General features: G+C 50.6%; 1 protein-coding gene across 24 annotated transcripts in view; it reads right to left on the bottom strand.

Annotated features, from left to right (window-relative positions):
* Zmynd8 (zinc finger MYND-type containing 8) overlaps positions 1 to 22833 on the bottom strand; it is a 105337-nt gene that overhangs the window by 62415 nt on the left and 20089 nt on the right. For 14 of the 24 annotated variants that reach the window (XM_005002808.4, XM_063248236.1, XM_003467708.5 and 11 more), the window contains 2 exons: positions 10020 to 10168; positions 2867 to 3085 (listed from right to left, as the gene is read on the bottom strand). In XM_005002808.4, coding sequence (XP_005002865.2) covers positions 2867 to 3085; positions 10020 to 10168 — 368 coding nt within the window. Of the gene's footprint in view, positions 1 to 4; positions 3086 to 10019; positions 10169 to 17001; positions 17280 to 22833 lie in introns of those variants that run through there. The other 10 variants (XM_063248239.1, XM_063248234.1, XM_063248237.1 and 7 more) reach the window with 4 other exon arrangements.

The raw sequence follows: 22833 nt of genomic DNA, 5'->3' as shown, positions 1-22833 counted from the left end.
AAAAGTCAAAACCACACACACACACACACACACACACACACACACACAGACACACACACACACGTCCGGTTAGAGAACAGAGATTACAACTCAGTCTGTACTCTCCTCCTACTTTGGTTTCTCACACCTAAGAAAGTAATTCCCATCTCACTGGGAAAGAATACATTTGCTTGGCAAGGACTCCAGTCCCCTAGAACAAAGTGCACTGAGCTGCAGGTAAAGCTTACAGAGCACACCGATCCGTTTATTTCCGTATTCGGAAGTGTTGCTAACTCACGGAGAGGACATGCTCTGGGAAGGTGTGGGCAGACTGGGACCGGGAAGAGACTCGTAATGACAACCTTTTGTCTCAAGAGCGGGCCCTGACAGGAAAGGCCACTGCTGGTTTCAAGGTGATCTCTCCACAGGATGAACAGTCATCAACCACTTATTTGGATCCTTGGAAGGCTCTGAGCTGTGTTCAGGAGACGGGCGAGGCCATCTCCATGACATCGCTGGTGAAAAGGGACAGAGTTTCCATAGAAAGAATTCAGGGATGGGAGCGCGCTAATAATAAACGTGACTTCATGGTCCATCACTCTCCGTGGATGTGAACCCACTCAGGATATCCTGGCCAACTTCCGCAGGGGAACAGCCCGCCTGCCTATCTCTGTGGACAGTAAATGCCACTCTATAAGGGAAATCCCAACCCAAAGAGCAATGGCTGAAACCGGATTCTGCTATGTAGATCTGGAACTCTCTGTCTCGGGGATTTAGAAGATCTATGTAGTTGCAAAAACAAAAATAGCAAATCCTGCTGAGGTCAGGAAACATTCCAACCATCTGTGGAAGGAGAGCTCAGATGTTTTCTTCAATTAATTTGGATCTAATTTCCATTCTTCACATCTCTGGGGCCTCCAAAAGGAACTCTCAGATGTGTCTGGTCAGTTGTCGAGGAAAAGGGCCACGTATGAGTCATTCAGAAGCTGAAAACAGGGTCTGACGCATGTATCTAATTGCTTGGTGACGAAAGCCTGGAGCAGCTCGAGTTCCCAGCTGTCTGCCTTCCCAATTCTCCCCTGGAAGAAACTCGGGGCCCTAATCTTAAGTCACTTGCAGGTTTGCATTCCAATTTGGTCCCAGGTGCTATAGAGGAGGGCATCTGCTTCTCACATCTCAGAAAGAGCTGGGCCAAGCCTGGTCGAGCCTCCATTCTGCATGGGAACTGGCAATCCACGGCTGACCGATTGGCCTAAATAAATTAGCTGGAGCAATGAATGATGGGTAAAACTCAAAGCCTCCAGGCCAATCAGCTGAAGGATGATGGGTACGCTCCTGCTGGCTAAGAAGGGTGTTTCCCTGAGGGTACTTTTGGCCATCCACAGGACACCAGAAATGCCAGGGGCCATCTCTGGGCCACAGAATCACAGATCACCTCAAGAATGAGATGGAATGAGCCTGGCCCACAACTCCCTGCCTTGGGATTCCTCTTACACATGATGATGACAGTCCCCCATTGTTCAGCCATGTTTCAGCAGGGACCATCACTTCCTGGAAAGTATCTATCTGGCAATTTCATTAAACACGGGGGGAGCTCCTTAAGACAAAAGAAAATTGGCAAAAACTCCAGGTCCCACATTACACGGTGCAGAATGAGCTCAAGCTCCAAAGAGATAGACATGGCTGACCAAAGCTTAGGCCACACACATCTTCACAGCGTGTGAGCACCAGAGAACGAGCAGCCATCTTCTGCCTGTTAGAGGCAGAATCCTGTGACAATGTCATCATCACGCTGAGGTGATAGAATTTCTTTTCACACATTTCTTACTTTTTACCCTCGGTGCACACAAGTGGCATGTCAGGTAATACCTCACAAATTGGATTTGTTTTCAAGACATCTGAGTTATTTTTCTTTTTCACACAGAAAAACCTTCTTCATTTGAGATCAAAGACCAGTGTGCTCTGAAATCCAAAACGTATCCTCTGCAGTGGTTTGGTAGATGACTTCCTCATTTTCAGGATCCTGGTTGGGAGCTACCGGGGACCAGAAGCCACCTCAGAACAGTGGTGCCCGAATGACTGGCTGACTGAGGGGGGTCAGTGCTCTGTACAAACCAAGAGCCACCGCCATCCTGCACCTGAGACCCTGCACCGGGAAGGGCTCCCCAGGGGGCAATGGGGCTCACTCTGCAGGCCCCACTCATCGGTCAGTGCGGCTCCCCAGGCCTGGGCATTACAACAGGAACGGCCCTGCATCTTGGCTTCTACTGCTCACCTTCACTCCTTTCTCTAAAGCATCCCCGACCAACTTATTACATGTGCTTTTATTGTGACTTCTGCTTTTCTCTATGGAGAACGTGATCTGTGTCTGTCCCGGTGCTCTGCTGAATCCCAGCAGCTCACAGGCCCTTGTGAAGAGTCTGTGGCATGAAGGAAAGCGTCAGGAGCCCACAGCTGAAACCCGTCCTGCCGCTTGGCTGCTCCTGCTGCTCCTGCTGCGGCTGCTGCTGCTCCTGATGCAGAAGACACAACACCCAGGAAAGGGAGAAACAGCGCGACGTGCTTTCCACACCAGGTGAATTAAATGTAACGCGTGAGCTTTCCGGATATTTGCTGCAGAAGCAGAGACGGCTGCAGATCTCAAAGCCAGCCAGACGCACGAGGAACCAAAAGCAATACACACGGTTATCAGTGGTCTTCACAGAGCTGCAGGGCTTTGGCCAGCACCGACATTGGTCCAAAAAAGGGGTGGCCAGAATAGAGCAGGTGGAAGGCAAGCAATTCCTCTTTCCCCTCAATCTGGTTAGTTGAAAATTTAAAAGTAAAAGGAAGGAAGTGAAAAGAGAGGAAACGAAGCAGATTACGCATTCATTCATCAGGAACTAACCTCACATTCAGGACAAAACCAGTCCCCCTCTGGTTCCGATGTCAGTCTCAGACACTTAGCGTGATAAACCCGGGGACAGAGCTCACAGCAAAGGACTTGGCCTTCCCGGTGACAAACCCAGCAGTAGAAATCATTCCGTCCATCCTGCGGTACAACATCAACAGGGTCTGTGGTGAGTGGCTGCTTCATATAGTAAAACGGACCATGTCTTAGTTCTGACTGAAATGTAGGCAAGAAAGACAGGTTTGGTTTCAAAACAAATGTGCATTCTCAACAGGTATTTACAAGTACATCAATCACAACACGAGAAAACTACAGCATTTCACAAATCCACGAAAAAGCCAAGCTATCCTGGGTCACTCTACTAACTACAGCATCAGTACATCATTAAAGACTATGATTTTTTTTTTCTTCTATTTTAAAAGCCCATAGATAGAAAGCTAGGATCTGAGACTTACTAAGCAGCACAAGTATAACCCCCGGGTACAAATTTGAACTCTACCATTAATGAGCTGCAGGACTTTGGACATATCTCATCACCTTTCGGCCTCAATTTTCTCATCTGTGAAATGGAGATAATACCCAACTGCATGGTATTGCATAAAAATTAAATAGGATAATAACAATGTATGCATTTAATACAGTTGCCATTACTAACATTACCAGTACAGTTGTGAAGCCACAGGAAGTCAGTTTATAGTCACAAAGACAACAAAAGTATGGGAACGGGCCCCAGGAATTTTAAACAGTAGCCACTTGGAATAGAGAGCAACTGGATTTGATCATTCAAGTCAACACCCAAGGATACAACAACTTTTCAGGAGCCAATAAGAGGCTTCCTAAAGCCACGCCTCTCCAACATGCTAGGGGCCTGTGTTTGCTGGGGAAAGGACTTCTCTTCACTAGAACCAGTCAGTGCTGGCAGAGGGTGAGAGGGGTGGGTAATCACCAGCGCCACACCTCTTCCTGTCCCAAAACGTCAGGAGCAATCTTTCTCTAGATATTCTAGAACACAGCAAAGATGTGCTCCAACAAAGTCAATGGAAGAAACTTGTTAGGAAAATGTCCGTCAGACACCGACAGGAAACACAGCTGAGGAAGCATGAGAAAGTCCAATGGGCAAGTGGTCAGGACACTGTGGTCATCAGCTGCGTGACCTTCGCGACACTGTGCAAGCTACTTTCTCAGTTCCATGGCACTAACCCATGCACAGCAGCCCAGTCACACTGTCATGGGACTACTTCTCCGTCCTTTGTAACATTACGGTTTCAGCCCTCAACACCTCACTTCAGAATTAAATACTTAGTAATTTTGCTGATAATCGTACACGAGATCTTCTTTCATTTCCTTTTCTAAGTGGTTAACCTGAGGAGAAATACCATTGGACTTTTAATAATGCCGTCAGACACAGTCATTTGTGGACTGGGGAATTAACACTTCTAGGCAACGTCAGTCTTATCTGCTCATGTCTAGGTACTTGTCACTGTCCAGCTTGTTGGCTTTGTTGGTGTGCTGTTCCGCAGTGCTGGGGTTCCAGTTTTCCTGATTTGAATGGCTAGGTCTTCCAAGACGTTGAGAATCACAAATACCACATGCATCTCACATCCTGCTCTTGGCTTTTATGATCAGGTTTTAAATTAATGTCCTCAGAATGTCTGGAATTGCCACAGTTCTCCGGCCTCCCTGATGTGTATTTAGCACACCTTTGCAAACTGTCTGCTAAGCCTCCCGACTAAGCAGAAAGCTAAGTCCCCTTAAGTGACTGCTTACTTCTTTCACCTGGTGATTATTTCCCTGTTTCAGTTCAACTTTTCAGATCCAATCTATCTGGTTTCCAGGTAACAACTGCACTGCTATCATAGACTTTACATGGCACATTTTGCAACATATTGCTACACAAACCATCTTTGTTTTCTCCTGACAGCCACCCAGGAGGCCCACAGCATGGACACCACTAGCTCAAGCTGACAGATGGCAGGGGAATCAGTTAAAAAGACTGATCTGGGGGCTGGGGATTTAGCTCGGTGGCATAATCACCTGCCTTGGAAGAAGTCAGTCATGAGTTCGATCCCCCGTACCGATAGACAAAAAAAAAAAAAGATGATCTGAGCCCTGGCCTCCCAGTCGGCTCCATTCCCTAGTAGGAAAGCTACTAGAAACCTTCATGAGTGGCCATGATGGGCTGAGCCTCGGTGGGGAGCTTCCTCGGCCCTGCAGGATACGTGGGGCACCCTGCGGGCCAAACTGATCTGCCCAGGTCTGCTCTCTGCCTATGAAAATGTTTCCTACCGAGGGAAATAGGGAGGTTGAGAAGCCAGGTACTGTGGCGCATACCTATAGTCCCAGCAAGTGGAGGCTGAGGCAGGAGGATCCCAAGGTCAATGCATCAACTTAATGGACCTCTTATGTTTTTTGCCCCCTGTCTGAGGAGGAGGAAGGAAGGAAGGAAAGGAAGGGAAAACCCCTAAGTAGTCACATGTATAATACCAAACACTTACTCCCAATAAATTAACAATCAGAGTCAGGGTCAGGTATGGTGGCAGAAGTTTATCATCTCAGCACGTGGGAGGCTGAGGCAGAAGGATCCCCAAGAGTTCAAGGCCAGGCTGGGCTACAAAGTGCATTTAAGGCCAGCCTGAACTGGTTATCGAGGCCCTGTCCCAAAAAGACCAAAACTCAAAACAAAACATCAGAGTCAGTCATTAAGATCTAAACGAAACTGAAAATTCAAATAGTCAAAATTCAACATTCATTCCCTAACCTGCAACCCAAGACCACAATCTTGGGGTTTTTGGGTTTTGGTTTCCTTTTTATTTTTTTATTTTATTCAGTTTGGTGCTCGCAATTGAACAGAAGCGAGTTTAGTGATCAAAGAATTAAGTTTCGGTCGCAGGGCATTTCTCCCCCACCTCCCTGGCTGGGGCTGAGTGTCCTGGAGGACAGGGACACACAGGCCACTCCGCTCTGGAGCGGCAGCAGCAGCAGCAGTGCTGAGGACTCACACGGCCTGCTCCATCTCCTCGTCAATCACATGCTTCCCTTATCCGCTGCTTGTAAGTGTTTACAGCTCCATAAAAATAATCTGATAAGCAATATGGAACATTTTTAAAAGGAAAAGCGAATCATTTCAGGTAAAATAAGTTAGGATGATTTCTCTCCCCCACATGTATCTGGTACGTGCCTGGCCTGACGGAAAGGACAGGTTGCAACCTGTGTCACTCAGGGACAACTGCGGGTGAGGAGAGCAGATGTTCTTATTCCCCTGTTCCCGCCACACAGGCTGGGTTAAAGAAGTCCTGCTCATTTACTTCTAGAATATCTGAGTCAACAGCAGGCAAACTGCTTCTAGGAAGAGCTCTGTAAGAATAATAGGTGGGGGCTGGGGATTTAGCTCAGCGGCATAAGCGCCTGCCTTGCAAGCAGGCAGTCGTGAGTTCGATTCCCGGTACCGATAAAAAGGAAAAAGACAAAAAAAAAAAAAAAAAGGAAAAAAAAGAATAATAAGTGCCAGGCATGGTGTGGCACATTCTTGTAATCTCTGCCCTTGGAGGCTGAGGCAGGAGGATTTCAATGAGTTCAAAGCCAGCTTGGGCTACCTAGTGAGTTCAAGGGCAGCCTGAACACACAGTAAGACCCTGTTTCACAAACAAACAACAAAAAAAAAAAGATAAGAAAAATTAATAATAATTAAGAGAGGTTTGGCAGACCAAGCAGTCTCTACTAAGGCAAAATTGGAAACAATATAAAAATGAATATATGGAGATGCGTGCCAATAACATTTCATTTGTAACAGGCTCTTGTTGGGTAATCCCAGCACACCAGGAAGTTGAGGCAGGAGGATTACAAATTTGAGAGCAGCCTGGACAACATAGCAAAAATTCATCTCAAACAAAAACTAAGAAAAGGAAAGAAAGGAACAGAGGGGCGGGGGAGGGACTAGGGATGTAGCTTAGTGAGAAGGTCCTAGAGTCAATCCCTAGTACTTTAAGAAAGAAAAACAGAAAAAGGCTCTCGGACCACAGGCTACACAAAGTTCCGCAGAGGTGTCCAGCTGTGTGTGAGCACAGGGTCTACACACAGGGCCTGGAAAAACCAAACTCGATTCCTGCGGAGGCCACACAGGCACCACATCCGAGAAAACGTCAGCTCTCACCTTGTATCTGATAAACACACAGTACTACAAACCCTGGAGAAAGGGCAGCCTTCACCTGGAAAAGGGGTGGCACTCATGCCCGTCTCCAGGGGCTCTGCACACGGGCCTGACCGTGGTCCCCCGTGAGACACCGCACTTGGCACAGCTCTGGCTTGCCTGGCATTGCAAAGCCCTGGGTTTCATCCTCAGCACCGCCAGCAAGGCAAAAGGAGGAAGAAGGGGAGGAGGGGAGGGGAAGGAAGGGGGAGGCAGGAAAGGAAGAAAAGGAATTCAAAAATCCGCGTTTTGAAATCTCACAGCCCTCAAGTGTTGGTGACTAACAGAAATTACGTTAGCCGAACATGACGTCTGCAGGAAAGAGAAGCAACGGCAACAGCATAATTTTTTTTTTTTTTAGTATTTAAGTTCCCCTCGAGGAAAACAGTGCTGGAGGAATTGCCCTACTCTGCAAACAAGCCAGCAGGAATGAGGGGTCAAGGGCCAGGAATGTCACCCTCCTGGTTAAGGCTGTTCTGTGCCAACAGCTCTCCTGCCAGGTTGTTATGCCCGGGATCGGAGTGTGAGATCAGAGGGGCAAACCTAGCGTCAACCTCCTGGCCGAAACCCCTAGTTTTCCGACAGAACTGAAGCTCAAAAGAAAGGACCACGAGGTCACACAGTCTCCCAGATGCCCGACATAGTAGTCACGTGTGCGGGCAGAAAGCTGTCTCTCTTTTATGGGAATTCCGCAGCCAACTGGTCACCCAGGGACAGGCTCGGGCCTGTGCCCTCCCACCCGGCCCTGCTGTCTCTCACAGCCTGAATGCTCCTGAGCCCGCCCTGTGTGACACTGGAGGCGAGCCCTGGACAGTGGCCACTGATCGGAGGCTACGAGCCTTACCACTTTCCTGCGGCTTAAGTGTTACACAGCTGGTATTTACACACGGGACAGGGAAGCGGGGACACGATGGCCAGGTCTCTTGGCGACAGGAGCAGACTGGAGGGACCAGGTGGGGACTCACAGTATGCCTGCAGGAGTAGGGGGCTGAGAGATGGCTGTCTGGTGCTTATCTGCTTTGCCAGCCTCCTGCTAACTAGGAGAGTGTTGGCCCAGGAAGTGGAATTACTGGCTAAATTCTGAGGTTATCTGTGGCTGTCATAGTGCTTTCTTAGTCCCCAGTTCTGACCGCTACGAGAAGGCTTCTGGGTCGCAGAGGGCGGTTGTCACCAGATTCAAGCCAAACAGGCAGACATAACTCAAATGCAGCTTCTTACTTGCCTTGAGACCTTAAGGAAGAAACAACCTCTGTGAACCTCAGTGTTTCCATCAGCAAAATGGGGGTGATTGTAGCCCTTCTTTCCAGGATTCTCACAAACATGAAGATTAAGAGAAATATGTTTACAACAGTAGGCAACATGGCAAATCCTTTTGGGATGGGTTGTCTGAGTATTAGAAATTGAACCCTTCACACTGAACTACATCCCTAGTCTTTTTTCTTTGCTTAATTTTATTTTGAGACAGGCTCTCACTAAGTCCCTAATTTGCCCAGATTGGTCCTAAACTCAAGAGCCTCCTGCCTCAGCCTCCCACAGGGCTGGGATTATAATCTGTAGAAATGCACTACCAGGCCCAACTAACTTTTGGTATTATCATTATCAACACTATTACTTTTTTCTTTTTTTTCAAATTGCAGTGCCCCTCGAAATATCTGTAGGCTCCCCCAATTTCCTCCCCTCTAACGGTGACTCCTTACTGGCTTTAGATCTTAGCCATGCAACATGTCGGTATGAGCCTTGAGCGGTCACTTACCTTTACATTACATGAATTGAAAAACTGACTTTACTCACACTAGCCACTCCCAAGTACTCAAGAGCCCCTGTGGCTTATGGCTACCGTGCGGGACAGGATGGGTCCAGAACATTTTTACAGATGTTGCATGTTTCGTGTACAGATCATATGATTAATCTACTTAGTACAGAGCCTGGCTTAGTTCCTAACATTACTATTATTGCATGGGTCCTTTGGCTTCACTGGTCCTCACAAGCTTGCAGAACGAACAGCTTGCTCAGGATCCCCCCATTTCAGCTTCTAGATGCCAAGAGGTTAACTCGCCTGCAGCCACCAAGCAAAAGGCAGAGCTGGCACTCTGCTACGTAATTTGGAGAGTGAAAACTGGCTTGTCCTCAGAAACACACACACGTCTCGCAGTCACCTTACAGTTAACCACTGCTCGGTCTCTTCCTGTGAAAGCAGGAAGTCATCCTGCTTCACTCAAACGCCAAGCCCCAGGCTGCTGCAGTTTCTATGGTGCTCAGAATGGAAGGACTCTCTCCCAGGAATCCCTGCCCAGGGCCGGGGCCAGGGCTAGGGGAGCTGACCTCAGACCCACGGAGGGGCCAGACACATTCCACCAGGGAGTCCAGATTAATGCCTCGTGGAAGAATATCTAGTCTGCATCCATCTAGCTAACAGGTTCCTCCGACAAGACCCCAGACAGTGACAGATTCCTGCATGGAGTCGGCTGCTGGGCCAGGTGGGTTGTGTGCCCAGAAGAATAAAGACACGGTAACCCATGACCGGTGTCTGCCCCGGTGATGCCTCGCACCAGACCTAAGCCCTTCATTTTACAGATGAGAAAATGAGACCAGCAGGGTGCAGACCTCAGCCAAACACCCACCTCCAGACAAACAGGCCTAAAGCGGCCCAGGAGGGAAAAAGTCCTCGGGCTGCATGGAAAAGATTAATCTAAGGAAAAGCCCGCCTCCACCCCCCAAGAACAATACCCGCATCTCGTCTGGGTCACTGCTCTGTCCCCAACGAACAGCTCTCTAAACGTGCTGGAAAGGTTTTTACAAGGCCCCTGCTAACTGCCCTGTTCGTCCTACGCCAAGGCCAGGCAGTGCCAGGCAGCATGCCACGTCAATGCCAAGTCACCAGCCCTGGGACGCCGGGGAGCGGCCATGCTGCTCGCTGGCCTCTGTCCCGCTGGCTGCGGATGCCACTCCCGGTGGCTCCTTTACCTGCTCCTTAGTGTTACTGTTCAGTAAGCCGGGTTTCTTTTTCTTTTTAATGGGGCTCGTTGAGGAGTCTTGTGGCGAGTGGCCATTGGAAGAATGTGGAGGGCTGGGGAACTTTCTTTTCTGGGCCGTTCTCTCTGCAGAGCCAGGATCTGAAAGAGACGCACACGACCACACATTTTAAAACAGCCAGGGAGGCCCGGATCCCACAGAGAGGGGTGAGGGTGAGCCCCCCACTCCCACCCAGGGCCATTGCAGTGCTGCTCCTCCTCCCAGGATATTCCTGGCCTCCCTCCCTCTCTCTTGGCTGTCCCACAGGTCAGACAGTCTTTCTGCAACCTACATAACATGTTATTAAAACGTGGCAGGCTTCTTGTAGTAACCCAGACTTTTGGCTTCTCTTTAAAAAAAAAGAAAAAAGAAAAGTAACTAATCCAGGCACACAGGCCTCTCTGGCACCGGAAACAGGGATAACAGTCTCCCCCAGCAGATGGCATGTCCCTGTATTTTGCCACGATCCCCATCTTACTGCATTGCTGTTAATAAGGCCATGCATGACCAAGCCACCAATGTCACACAGGCACCTCTCACTCTCAGCCAATATTAAAAATCAAGAAACTGTGAGAGACGTTCATAGTTCTTTGTGGAAGGCAACAGTGTTTATTGAAGCTCCTTAGGCTAACAAAGTGTACCTGTGTAAAAGGAATAAACCCCACCCACGGGAACATCCCCGAGGCCCAGCATCAGTGGACACTGTGCTTAAGGGCGCCCTCCAAAGAGATCGGCATGAATAGCATTCTCCTCCACGCTCAGAAACACACCAACCCCACCCGCGTGTCCAGCCACCCTTGTTCATGTGCTCAGGACCTCTGTGAAACGGTCCTCCACCTCCTCATCCCGTCTTCACCTGCCAGGGCTGGAGTCCACTCCATGGCCACCGGTGGTCTTGTTAGAGGCAATAATGTCCCAACTCGTTACGCCTTATATCCTGAGGCGAGAAAGCTTCGGACACCGGAAGAGGACGGAGGAGCACATGAGGGCACAGGGAACGGATGGGATGTGGAATGCAGGAAGATGACTATCCCCAAAGACGTTCGGGTTCCTCCTCCAGCTTCACCACTTAGCAAGTCCCGGCACGCAGGTTATAGGTGCACTGCTGTCTCCCTCGTCCTCTGATAGAGGTGGATGAGGTCTCACCAGGGCCACACACAAGACCCCCCAGAGGTTCCTCTTGGGTGGAAGGCCAGGCAGCTTCCAGGAGACCATGACGGGCCTCTCCTGCCTCACTGAACCCATGTTCCAGAGACCCAACCCTGAGAGGAAATAAACGCTAAACGCAGGTACCCTGAGGGGACAGGCCCAAGGGTCCTGGGGTCACTTCACAGAATCCAAGGTGGGGGTGTGGAGACCCTGAAGGTTAACCCAAAGGCACTCAGCAGCACTAGAGGGCACCCTGGGGCAGCCACGCTCCGCAAAGCAAGCCTCCTCCACACAGCTGTGCCAATTCCCACTTGCTCCACAGAGCTGTCCCAGTCCCCTGCTAGAAACCCCTATGAATACAGCCTTCGAGGGGTGCAGTGCTCCCGAGACAGCCCCGCTGTGGTGCTGTGCAGAGAACCAAGGGCTAGAAAAAACCACTGTCCACTGAGGACCAGAGTAACAAGGTTACGGACAGAAAGGAATATTCTGCACCACTTTGGATGATGAGGTGGGGCTGGGGGTGGGCTCCATGGGAGGACACAGCACTGGCCTAGCACCTGTGAGGTCCTGGGTTCCACTCCCAGCACCAGGACAAAGAGAGAAAAACAGAATACAAGGCAGCTCGTCATGAACGGATCCGTGATACATCAAACGCAAAAAATGTGTCTAGCCCCATTCAAGGGCCAGCACACATCTCCCCCCAAAAGAGGTAACATGCACGCACGCGCACGCACACACACACACACACACACACACACACACGGCTGTTTACAGCAATGAAACCACTCCTAAGAAGCACCGCAGTTCTGCAGAGCTGTGCGCGGGGACAGGGTGCGCCTCGGGAACACCAGTCTGGAGGGAACGGGCAGGATTATTTTTCACCAGATACCCTTATGTACTGTTTTCACCGTGTGCCTGGGCGACATTAACGATATCAAAACAAGGGAAATTAAAGTATTTTGAAGGTTTGGTTTCACATAAAAAGGCAGCAGGTGCAAACCAAAGCCTATAATGAGCAAGCAAAGGAGGCTCTCAGGATAAAAATTGTCACAGATGGATAAAGTCGGGCCTGGATGGCTCCAGGGTTCCAGAACACGGAGGAGACTGGGGTTTGTTCTCCATAGACCTGACAGCCCCAGAAATCTGCCCGAGTGTCAGATTATAAATGTTTAAGAAAGATGTTTCTGGAGCTGGGCGTGGTGGTGCACACTTGGAATCCCAACACCAGGGAGGCAGAGGCAGGAGGACTGCCAAAGCCCAAGGCCAGGCTGGGCTACACAGCGAGTTCAAAGCCTGCCTGGACTGTATTATGAGGCCCTGTTTCAAAAACAACAACAAAGAAAGGTGTTTCCGGAGTCAAAAGAAATATATCCTGGGGAAAAACAGTATTCTGGCCAGGCCAAACCAGAGAGCATGTAAGGCAAAGGCTGTGGTCTCTAGGCTTTCAGTTTCTGAGTAGATTCTGAGAGGAGAATTGTTCAACAGGAGAGTGAGGGCGCATTCAGGGAAAAAACAAGGGTGCGCCTCCCTGCTTCCCACTTTGCTCTCTGCCATGATTCCCTAAGGCCCCCACCGCCACGACGACAAACAGTATCCCACACAGACATCTCAAGTGGTCCCGTCAGAGAGCTGGCACCACACAGGGCACAGTGGTCGAAATAGCCAGGCCACATTCGGGGTCCCTTGGTGTCACCAAGGACGCCAACTCCTCCTGGACAGTCGGAAACCTCTGAGGCTGAGGTGCCCTGGGGAGATGGCTCCTGGGACCAGCAGCAGCAGCAACAGCACCTGAGAATGTGCTGGAAATGCTAGTTCTCAAGCCCTGCCCCAGACCTCCAGCATCACAGAGGAGCGGATGTGTTTTAAGGAGGCTTCCAGGGACGGGTGCTCCAGTAAGGTGTGTGCGGGGGCAGAGTCTGAGATCCCACACCGAACTGTGGCCCACAAACGAGAGCCACCTTCTCTCCTCCTCCACCGCCGTTCTGGAGAGGGCTGGACTGGCACTTTGCGAACAGATTGAACAGCAATCTATTACCAGGGGCAACCAGGCCAGAGAAATGATGCCAAAAAGCAAAAGGATGTCCAGGCAGGTCTCTTCGCCCCTTAGGGCCTCAGGACCTCACCTATAAAACTGGAAAAGGGGGTTAGAAAGAAACCAAACCAGAAGTTCTTGCCTGGAATTCCTGTAAGCACTTCAGGAATCCACAAAGCATAAACCACAGTTCTGCACATGGAGCTTCTAGGGCAGGGGGACCACAGCTTGCTTTGCTTCCTCAGAGGTGCCCTATACATTAAAGACTCCCGGGTAAGGAGACTTAAAGTCCTCTTCAGCTGCCGTTTTTCAGGAGTGGTGCTGGAGATAGAACCCAAAGCCTAGCTGGGCGTGGAGGTGCACATCTGTAATCCCAGCACTCAGAAGACTGAAGTTACATAGTGAGAGACCCTGTCTCAAAAAAACAATCAGACCCCCCCAAAAAACCAAAAACCCAAGACCTAAAACATACCAGGCAAGCACTCTACTACTAAGCTACATCCCTAGACCTTTTTTCTCTCTCTTTTCTGTCTTTTTGAGACAGGGTTTCACTATGCGGTTCAGACTGGCCTTGAACTATGTTCCCCAGGCTGACCTCAAATTTGCAGCAATCCTCCTGCTTCAGAAGCACTAGAATTACAGCCGTCACCAGGCCCAGCTCCTAGACCTTCTCTCAAATTTTAAAATCCTTTAATTCCACGGAAGGGGGGGGGGATATTAGAAATGAATACACCTACAAGCAACTTTGAACTGGTAAAAGGTGATTTGCCAAAGCCTACCAAGAAACAAAGGGGAAACCAAGTACAGCTCAGTGAGAAGGCAGCTCTGGCCCAACCCTGCCCACACCACAGAGTGTTCTAGAGTTTCTAGTCTCATAACCCCCAGTGCTGCTTGCTGTTGCAAACATGCGATTCCCCCCGGAGCTAATGAGACTTCAGTGGCTATATCCAAGGGTTAGAAATTTAATAGCTTCCAAACAACAGACACATCTGTCAGCAGCAGGGGCCTTCCATGAAGGCTCTTAGCAAGGAAAATTAGGAAATGCCTGCTGGATTCAGCATCCTTCAACAGCACGAGACAGCAGGTCAGCAGTACTCCTTAAACACCTCCGGGCTGCAGCAGAGAAGGCCAGGCCTCCGCTGACAATAGGATGGCACAGAGACGCTGGCTGTCGTCGTGGTAACGAAGCCAACACAAGGACCTTTTCCAGAAAGCTGAGTCAAAATTTTTTCTCTTCTGTAATGATTTAATTCTGACGGGGATACACTGCTAAGTGCATTTCATCTCTAAACTTGGAACAGTGACAGCCACTGTGGACTGAATCACTGGGAAATGGTTCGCCTTTGATCTGAAAGGCTTCTTCCTGCGGCCTTGTCTGCAGAGCCAAGGCCAGCAATTCCACGGGCTTGGCCCACACGAACCCTCCGCTTCCCACCCACGACCCACACCAAGTCTGGCCCTGAATGTAACGATGCGGAGGAGGGAGCAGAGATGCCTGGTGGAGAAGGCAGAGCGGTGACTCAGGGAAACAGCTTGGCATGGAGCAAGCAGCAGCAGAATTTCCCCTCCTGTGACATTTCCCTGAAATCGTAATAATATGGGACGATCTCCTGGGTATTAAGAACCAAGCACATGATGAGCTCCTTCCCAAACCTGCATCTTGTGAACCACCAGAAGTAATCCCACTCAGCCCTTCTTGGATGTCCTTTGACTTAAGGGATGCTGTACTCCAAGATAACCCTACCCCTGGCTTTTCTGAGCCCCGGGTATTAACCGCTAAGCCTTTCTTTTATTACATGCAACATGTGACGCACTGTTTAAAATGCTTCTCATACAGGGTTCCAGTGGCAGGGCTGGGATTTGAACCCAGACAGCGCAGTGAATCCAAGGCCCATACTCGTAACCACTGCAGAAGGGCCTCACCCTCAACTGTGACCAACAAGGCTTCCAAATTTAGGATCCACGATTTCAGAGTTCACTCTGGTTTTGGCTCCCAGCTCTTCCCCTCAGCTGCAGATGGAGGTATGGGGGCAGGAAGACTCCAAAATAAAGTTTCAAGAAACTAAGAAAAATAGAAAGCTGTGTAAATGCCATTCTCTCAAAGGCAGCCCCCAAGAGCACATTCACAGCCCACTTTTGAAAGGCATCAGAACCAGCTATGATCTATGAAGAAGCTGGGGAGGTGAGGGGAGTGCACTCCTCTAATCCCAGCACTAGGGAGGCTGAGGAAGAAGGATCACTGCAAATCCAAGGTCAGCCTGAACTACATAGGGAAACCCTGCCTCGAAAAACAACACCACAAAGAGGCTGCGGGCTCCAGGACCACCTCCCCTCCCCTCCCCCTCCATCTAGGCCTCAGGACTGACCACACCAGCCACCCTTGTCCCCCAACCACATCCGGTGCCTGAGTCATAGAACTAGCTGTTCTCTTGGGTCTAGGAAATGACACACTTAACAGGGAATTGTCTCCTCCCTCCAGGGAGAGGGCTGCAGCTGAAAAGGCCACAGCTGAAAGGCTGCAGCTTCATGCGTTTTCGGGGGTGTTACATTTCCTTAATGATGTCCACAGCCAACCTGCTGAGGCCTGAAAGCCACGTAAAGTCAGACAGGCCTAGCAGCCAAAGAAGCGGGATGATATCAGTGCGGCTGGTGAGGTCTGGAAAACTGGGACAACAAGCTAGTCAACCACAGATTAGTCAGAGCGCACACTCCTAGGGACAGGTCACAGATGACAAAGGCAGAGAGGCCACAGTGGTCAGGAATCTGCTCTCTGGCATCAAACCGCATGCAGCAGGGTGACCTGAAGGAAGTCAGTTAACCTCCATGGGCCTCCATTTTTCTATAAAACGGAGACAAGGTAGCTTGTAGTTATGAACAGATTAAATGTTAATTCAGGCAAAGGTTTTAGGACACCAGGCAAAAAGTACGCAATCAATGGTAACTATTAAACCAATATTCCTTCCTCCTGCTCTTCTTCCTTCCAAACACCAGCCCGAAAGCAGCTAGCAGTCAGTCTCCCAAGAGCAAGTCAAATCCACCCCACATGTTCAAAGTTATTGAAGACTAAGGCAGGGAGCAGAACTGACTGTGGGATAGGATTTCTGCATTTCAACCAGGAAGTAAAATTTCCAGGGCTCCTCGGGTGACTGCAAAGGCAGGGAGGGTCAGAGGCAGCTGGGCCCCAAGCACAGTCACAGGCGGCCCTGGCAGTAGCTGTCCTCCCTTTAAACAGGACCACACGCGGCTGCCTGCCCAGAAGCAGCAAGGCAGAGCATAGTTAGTGGTTAATCATTTCTAAAGTGATTCCCAAAGACACAGAGCAGGTATCTAAACAGGCCTCCCTCCCCAGGAATCTCAGGCCCTCCCCACCCAGCAATTACATCATAAAAAAACAAAAGCCCAGAAGTTCCTCTGGGTAGAGAGCAACAACCGTAGTAAAGGCTGGAGGCAGGGGGCAAAAAAAAAATCCTTCCACCGGTGGAGCCAGGAGATATCCGTGAGTTAAAACACCCCTCAAGCAGAAGTCTTCCTCACTCATCCTCTTAACAGATCTTCGATTGCGACTCAAGGACCGGACTGCACCTGGCCACCTGGGTCTCCAGGCCTAGGAGCACAATGCAAGGCAGCTCAGGCTGCAGGATGGAAGGCTCCGTCACTCCCAACTGGGGAAGGAAGGTGTCATTTCGCCAGGAAGCCTGGGCACCTCAGCACAAAGCGAGCAAGGGACAGGCCACGCAGGGAAGGAGCACCTACCTGCCATGGAGACGGTGTGGCTGTTCAGAGGGCCTGGCCTCTCTTTTGCAAAAGAGAACAGAGGCTCACTCATGCAGACATTCCTGCTTCCGGCTCCTCAGCGGCCTCTCCCCGGGGGAGGAGGAAGGAGCAGAGCGGACAGGCTAAGAGTCACCACTTACCAGGCCAGCCCTGGTCTTGTACGCATTAGGTCGCCCAGCAGGGCAAGGACACTGTCACCTTTGCCATCAGGCATTCTGAGGTAGAGACTTACTTGCCTTCATATCCCCAGGCTTTTGGCTCTAATTTATCACCCTCGACAGCAGCCCCGCCAAGCTGAAAGCCTTGAGTGCACTGCACCAAAGAGCCATTTATTTCTATGGCTGTGAATAAACACTGGCTGGAGCGCTGGGCACAAGGGGGGGGGCCCTGCGTTTTGCACGCTCAACGGTGTTAATTTTTTAAATCATTGTTCCAAATGATCTTCAGTCCTGATGCACTTCCTAGAAGTGAGAAAACCACCCTGGTTCCTTGAGGAAATAATCTTCTGCCACTAGACAGCCTTTTCCACCCCACTCTCAATGATGCAGAAGTGGTGATTAAAGGACACATTCATATGTAAAGGATGAACTCCCAAACTGGCCTGGCAGGACAGAAATTGCACCAATCTAGGAGAAGAGGCTGATTTACAAATGAATTCCGTGTTTAGCCCTCCACAACAGGGGCAATAACAAGCTGGGCCTTTCCTCCTCCTCCTCGGCTGGGATGAGGCCCAAGGAAAAATGAAAACATCACAACAGGGATTTCCTGGTTCAAGAATGCCAGGCTCAGTGCAACTTCGCCAAGAGGCAGGACCGACTCCCTATAAGAAAGCTCTGCCCCACAGCAGGCCCCAGCTTGAAGGCTGGGTCCAACGTGGACACGCATTTGAGGCCCTGCAAATGCAGCCAGCTCACAGAGAGAATGTGGAGGAACCGGCTGACTTTGGCCTTTACACCACTGCTGGTTCTGGAGGCCCAGGCCCGTTTGCATAATTTATCCAAGCTGCTGGGCCTGGCATGGTGGCCCCTCCTACTCCCCCGGTGGCTGGGTTCTAGAAAGCTCAGGTGCCCCAGCTCTCAAACCGCACTGGGAAACTGCAGCATCAGAGGCCCAATGCAGAAACAAAAAGGAGGATTCTGTGCCTGCAGCAGCTTAAATACAGAAAGGGCTTGAGAGATGAAAGGCAAGGCACTTCAGAAAAAAGGCAGGTGAAGGAAGAGGAGCCACTGGGAACCAAGCAATGTTCCCCACCTCCTCTGTGAGCATGTGGGGTGACCTCTCTGAAAATCACCTCAATGGAGACAAGAACACACTGCAACTAGGAAGAAGGGATGGCCCTCCCTACCACGGTCAGCTCCCCACCAGCCTTAGGGAAAGCAAAGAGCTCGGGTGCAGAATGTCAATTACCCACTCAGAGGGCTGTGTTAGCATCCTGGAGACAGCAGTGGGGTGATTCTTTCCCACCACCTACAGGCACATATGTGTCAACCATGGGCTGGGGCAGCCCTCAGCGCCTCGCTGCAGAAGCAGAAAGCAGGAATCCACAGCCATGGCCACGGCAGGCGGGTGAGATGTACACCATACAGTGGGATAACGACAAATCCACACATGTCTGTGACCACGGCACAAAATCCCAGGGAAGCAAGGGCAGCCAAGGAACCTAGATCGAAGAAATAGGGGTCAAGTGGAAGCAAGGAACACCCAGAAAAGGACTAAAACTGGATTCCTCTGACTTCTTTCTGACCACCATGTAAGGTATTTTTTAATGGCCACAGGGAATAACGATAGTCACAGTATTTACGGAACACTCACTGCCAGTTACTGCCCTGGTCTGCACCCACATCTACCTGCAACGTCCAGCAAGAGCTCAGGCCTTATCTCCAGCACCAGTCTGATGCCACCTGTAAGGGGCTCAGTGTTTTAGAACAGTGCAAAGCAGGGGTTCGCAACAGGGTTCCTCAGGGAGCCCTCAGCAGAGTCTGGACACATTTTCCATGGCCACAGCTGCAAGGAGAAGGGTTGGTTGCTACTGGCAGTCAATGGACACAGACCAGGATGCTGCTAAACACCCTACTGGGCAGGCCCACGATAGAGTAATCAGGCCCAAAACACCTATAAATACTAAAAGGCTGAGAAACCCAGGTATTGGGCATCTTCCAGTGAGCTACCAGGCAGGTCTAACCAGGAGCAAATAAATACACACCACCCACAGTGGCTATGCATTCATCACAAGGAAAATGATTCCTAATGTTTCACCTGACAGCCGACTTCAGATTTCAAAGAGAAAGAAAACAATGGGCCCAGTCAGTCAACAGTCCCTGTGCAAGCAACACCTGGGATCTGGCCACCAGGCACACGGGCCCTCCCTGCCCTTCTGGGAGGACAAGAGGACAGCCGCAGGCTTTTGTGAAAAGCACTTGTGATTTGGGAGAAAGTGTTCCAAAGATTAATTAACTTGCAATACCCAAATGCTGCAACAGACAAGCCTCTGGATGTCCCTACTTTACAGGCAAGGCAACTGAGGCCCAGAGAAAGCGGGCGAGGCACAGTGGCCAGTAAGTAGAGAACGACTGAGAAACGGCATACAGACAAAAGGCAGAGCAGGAGAGGCCTGCGTGGGGAAGAAGTGTATGGCCAGGACGATATTTCCCTATTTCCTTTTCAAACTGTACTCCTGTGACTGTTTACTGCCCCTCCTGCCACTGTTTACTGAAAAGACTTTCAGGATCTTCCCCTGCACAGGGTCCCATGAGACTGGGTACCGATGTTATAGGTGACGCTCAGACATGATGTCATTTCCGTGCTAAAAGGCATCCAGACTGGCCCAGCCTCCATGGAAGCTGGGTGCCACTCTAAAGCCCTTCACTGCACGGGTCAATTGCCTCTCCCGGAGTTTTGAGTGCCACTTGGTAAGTCTCCCTCACCAAGGGCACGCTTGGCTAACACATGACATCAACACACACACAGCGTGTGGCTTCTACCGCCAGGCCACTAGGTCTGAATCCCAGCTGAGCTCTGTGCCTGGGACGGTTTCTTCGCCTCTCTGAGGCTAGTAGATTCAGCTGTTAACTGCTTGGACTCTTCCCAACAGGGTTGTTACGAATGAATGCGACAAAGCAGGCACACTGAATAGGATCTGGCGCGCCAGAGCACCACAGATTACTGCTATTATTATCCCCCTGGTGGGCCAGGAGCCTAGCAGAGGAAAGACACTGACCCAGAAACCTCAAACCGGTCTCCCCAAACCTTCCCTACCCTTCCCATGATCTGTACCACTCGACGATATTTCTCCCCAGCCCGGTTCACAGGAACAGTTCACAGATGAGAAACACAAATGTTCATTCAAAGTCAATCCTCTCAGGCTGATTCAGTTCAAAGTGGGGCTCAAAATTCCTCCAGGGCTCAGGATTTTCACACCCAGCCGAGCAGGACTGTTTTCAGCTGCAGTCCCCAGCACCCCCAGCACCCCCACCACTTCCCCACCTCCTCCACCCCGCCTTTGCCCCGCCCACTCCTCCCAGATGCCTTCCCAAATACTCTCCTCCCAAAGCTTCGGACAGGCTGGTGGTAAACAGGCCCTGGGCAGACAACTCCTGGCTCCATGGCTGTGTGGCCTTGGGCAGGTCCCATCACCTCTCTGACCACCAGTTCCACTTATCTGCAAAATGCATTAAGAATGCTGAACCTTGCAGGGTTGGGATGAAAATGCTTAGGAGGTGCTGGGCGCCAAGCAGGTGCCCTTGCAAAGGTTCGTCCTTGGTAGCATCCTCGCCACAGTCACCACCTTGACCCAAGCCCGGGGACCATCCTCGGACTTGCCTCTACATGTGCTCTTCAAAACCCACAGAGACAGAACAGCTTTCAGTCTTCCTGCCAGGCCCCTTCCTTAGCCACTGTACTTATCAAGACCTGCAGGCAGCCAGCTAGGGGGAGCAGCACACAAGAGCACAACTTCCAGCCCAACCCAGGCCACTTGGTGATGCCCTGCCTCAAAATAAAGGATGAAAAAAGGGCTGCAGATGTAGCTCTGTAATAAAGGCCCTAGGTTCAGTCCCCAGTACCACAAAAACAGACGACAGACAGACAAACAATGCTGCCATGGTGGCATTCCTGTCCCTCTTCAATTCCAACCACACTGGCCTCCTGCCTGCTGCTCAGACAAGCCAGGCTCATTTGCACTCAGCTAGCCACCCCCATCTAGAATGTTCTAGGCCCAATCTTCTCCATAGTGTAACTTCAGCTCTTGGCTCAAATGTCACCTCCCCAGAGAACAGGCCCTCCCTGACTGCCCCAGGCCCCAGCTTCCTTATCCTGTGATCCCCCCGTGGGTTTTTTCCCCTTCCCTGCAGTCACCCCAACAGGGAATTATTAAAATCATCTCCTTCCTTTGGAGGGTCACAGCCCAGGTCTTCTCTGGGCTATGAGAAGGGTCCATGGCAGCATCTGTCCTTCCCTGTGCCCTGACTTGGCTGGGCTACTGTCTTCCAAACTCACAAGCCTGCCCAAGGAACAGGAGCAGCAGGGTAGGGTTCACCAGGCCTGGGGCATGCGCGACACCCACGGGGAACTCGGGTTCTTCTTCCCCTGTCGTCTCAGTCCAGCAAATGCAGCAGGCAGTCATTCCATGAAAGAGAGCGCGGCCATCATGGGACCCCAAAGGAGACCCCAGGACAGGAAATCCCCCTTTCAGCAGTTAATTAGCCCTTCTCTTGCTTCTTGCCTCAAAGGCCCATTACCCTAGAGGACTCGTGAGTGAGGAGGTGTAACCCGGATGCAGTGGGCTCTGCACCAAGCAAGGTACAGAAAAATCAAGGGGAGAGTGGAAGGGGGCTCCTCACCACTCCCCCCAGGCTTCTCAGAGAGAATGCAGAATCTTCCAACTGTGAAAAAAGAGGAGTGGCATTCTCCAGGGAAAACACAACCCCGTGCAAAGAGGACAACCCCTTCCCTTCTCTGCGGCTCTTTGGTGACACCACTGAGGAGGGTCCTCAGCCTCCTTGGGGTTCTGCAATGGGGACTGATCCATGCATTTGCAGCGTTCCTAAGGAGTCAGCCTTGAATTGAGAAAGTAAACCATTTTTCAAACATATCTTCCCTCCGCTGCACTGCTCACAAGTGGGGAATTCACACTGCTCTTTCCTGCCTCTGTCTAGTTCCCTGTCAGCATCAGCATCCCCAAACTGGAGCCAAGATTTTCAAGATGTCCATCTGTGACATTCCTCAGTTCTTACCAACTATTATTCTGTCTGATCCCAACCCAAAACTAGCAACTGGCTTGAAAGACGTCTCCAAAATGAAGCGTGCAGTCGGCAGAAATTAGGGAGGGTGATTGCGGCAGAAAATAAACCTGGGTCAGCCAGAGCCGGAAGAGCCTTATGCAGTTCAAGCAATGATCTCCAAGGGAGGGAGCAAGCAGCAGCAAAATCCATGAGAAAACCTGCAGCCACAGTCCAGGCAGCGGTGACTGCCTCACCCGCCCAGCACTTTCCGTGCCCGCAAGCTGAATCCAGCCCATCCATAGGTGGGATATCTTGAAAATTGTCAGTATTTAAAAATGAGTAAACTAACAGGGTACGCTGGCTTAGGCTTGAAATCCCAGCACTCTGGGAGGCTGAAACAACAGTTTGGGCAACTTGATGAAACTCTGATTTAAAAAAAAAAAACAGGCTGGGAATTTAGTTCAGCAGCATAAGCACCTGCCTTGCCAGCAAGCAAGCGGTAGTGAGGTGGATCCCCGGTACTGATTAAAAAAAAAAAAAAAAAAAAAAAAAAAAATAGTGGGGAAGGACCAAGGAGCTAATTCAGAGGCAC

Source organism: Cavia porcellus, unplaced genomic scaffold (genome assembly GCF_034190915.1).
Source record: "Cavia porcellus strain 051 isolate PalLab524CR breed Dunkin Hartley unplaced genomic scaffold, mCavPor4.1 scaffold_5, whole genome shotgun sequence".
In the NCBI taxonomy this organism is placed as follows: domain Eukaryota; kingdom Metazoa; phylum Chordata; class Mammalia; order Rodentia; family Caviidae; genus Cavia; species Cavia porcellus.
The sequence above is the reverse complement of the archived record's forward strand: the minus strand, read 5'-3'. Positions and strand labels throughout refer to the sequence as shown.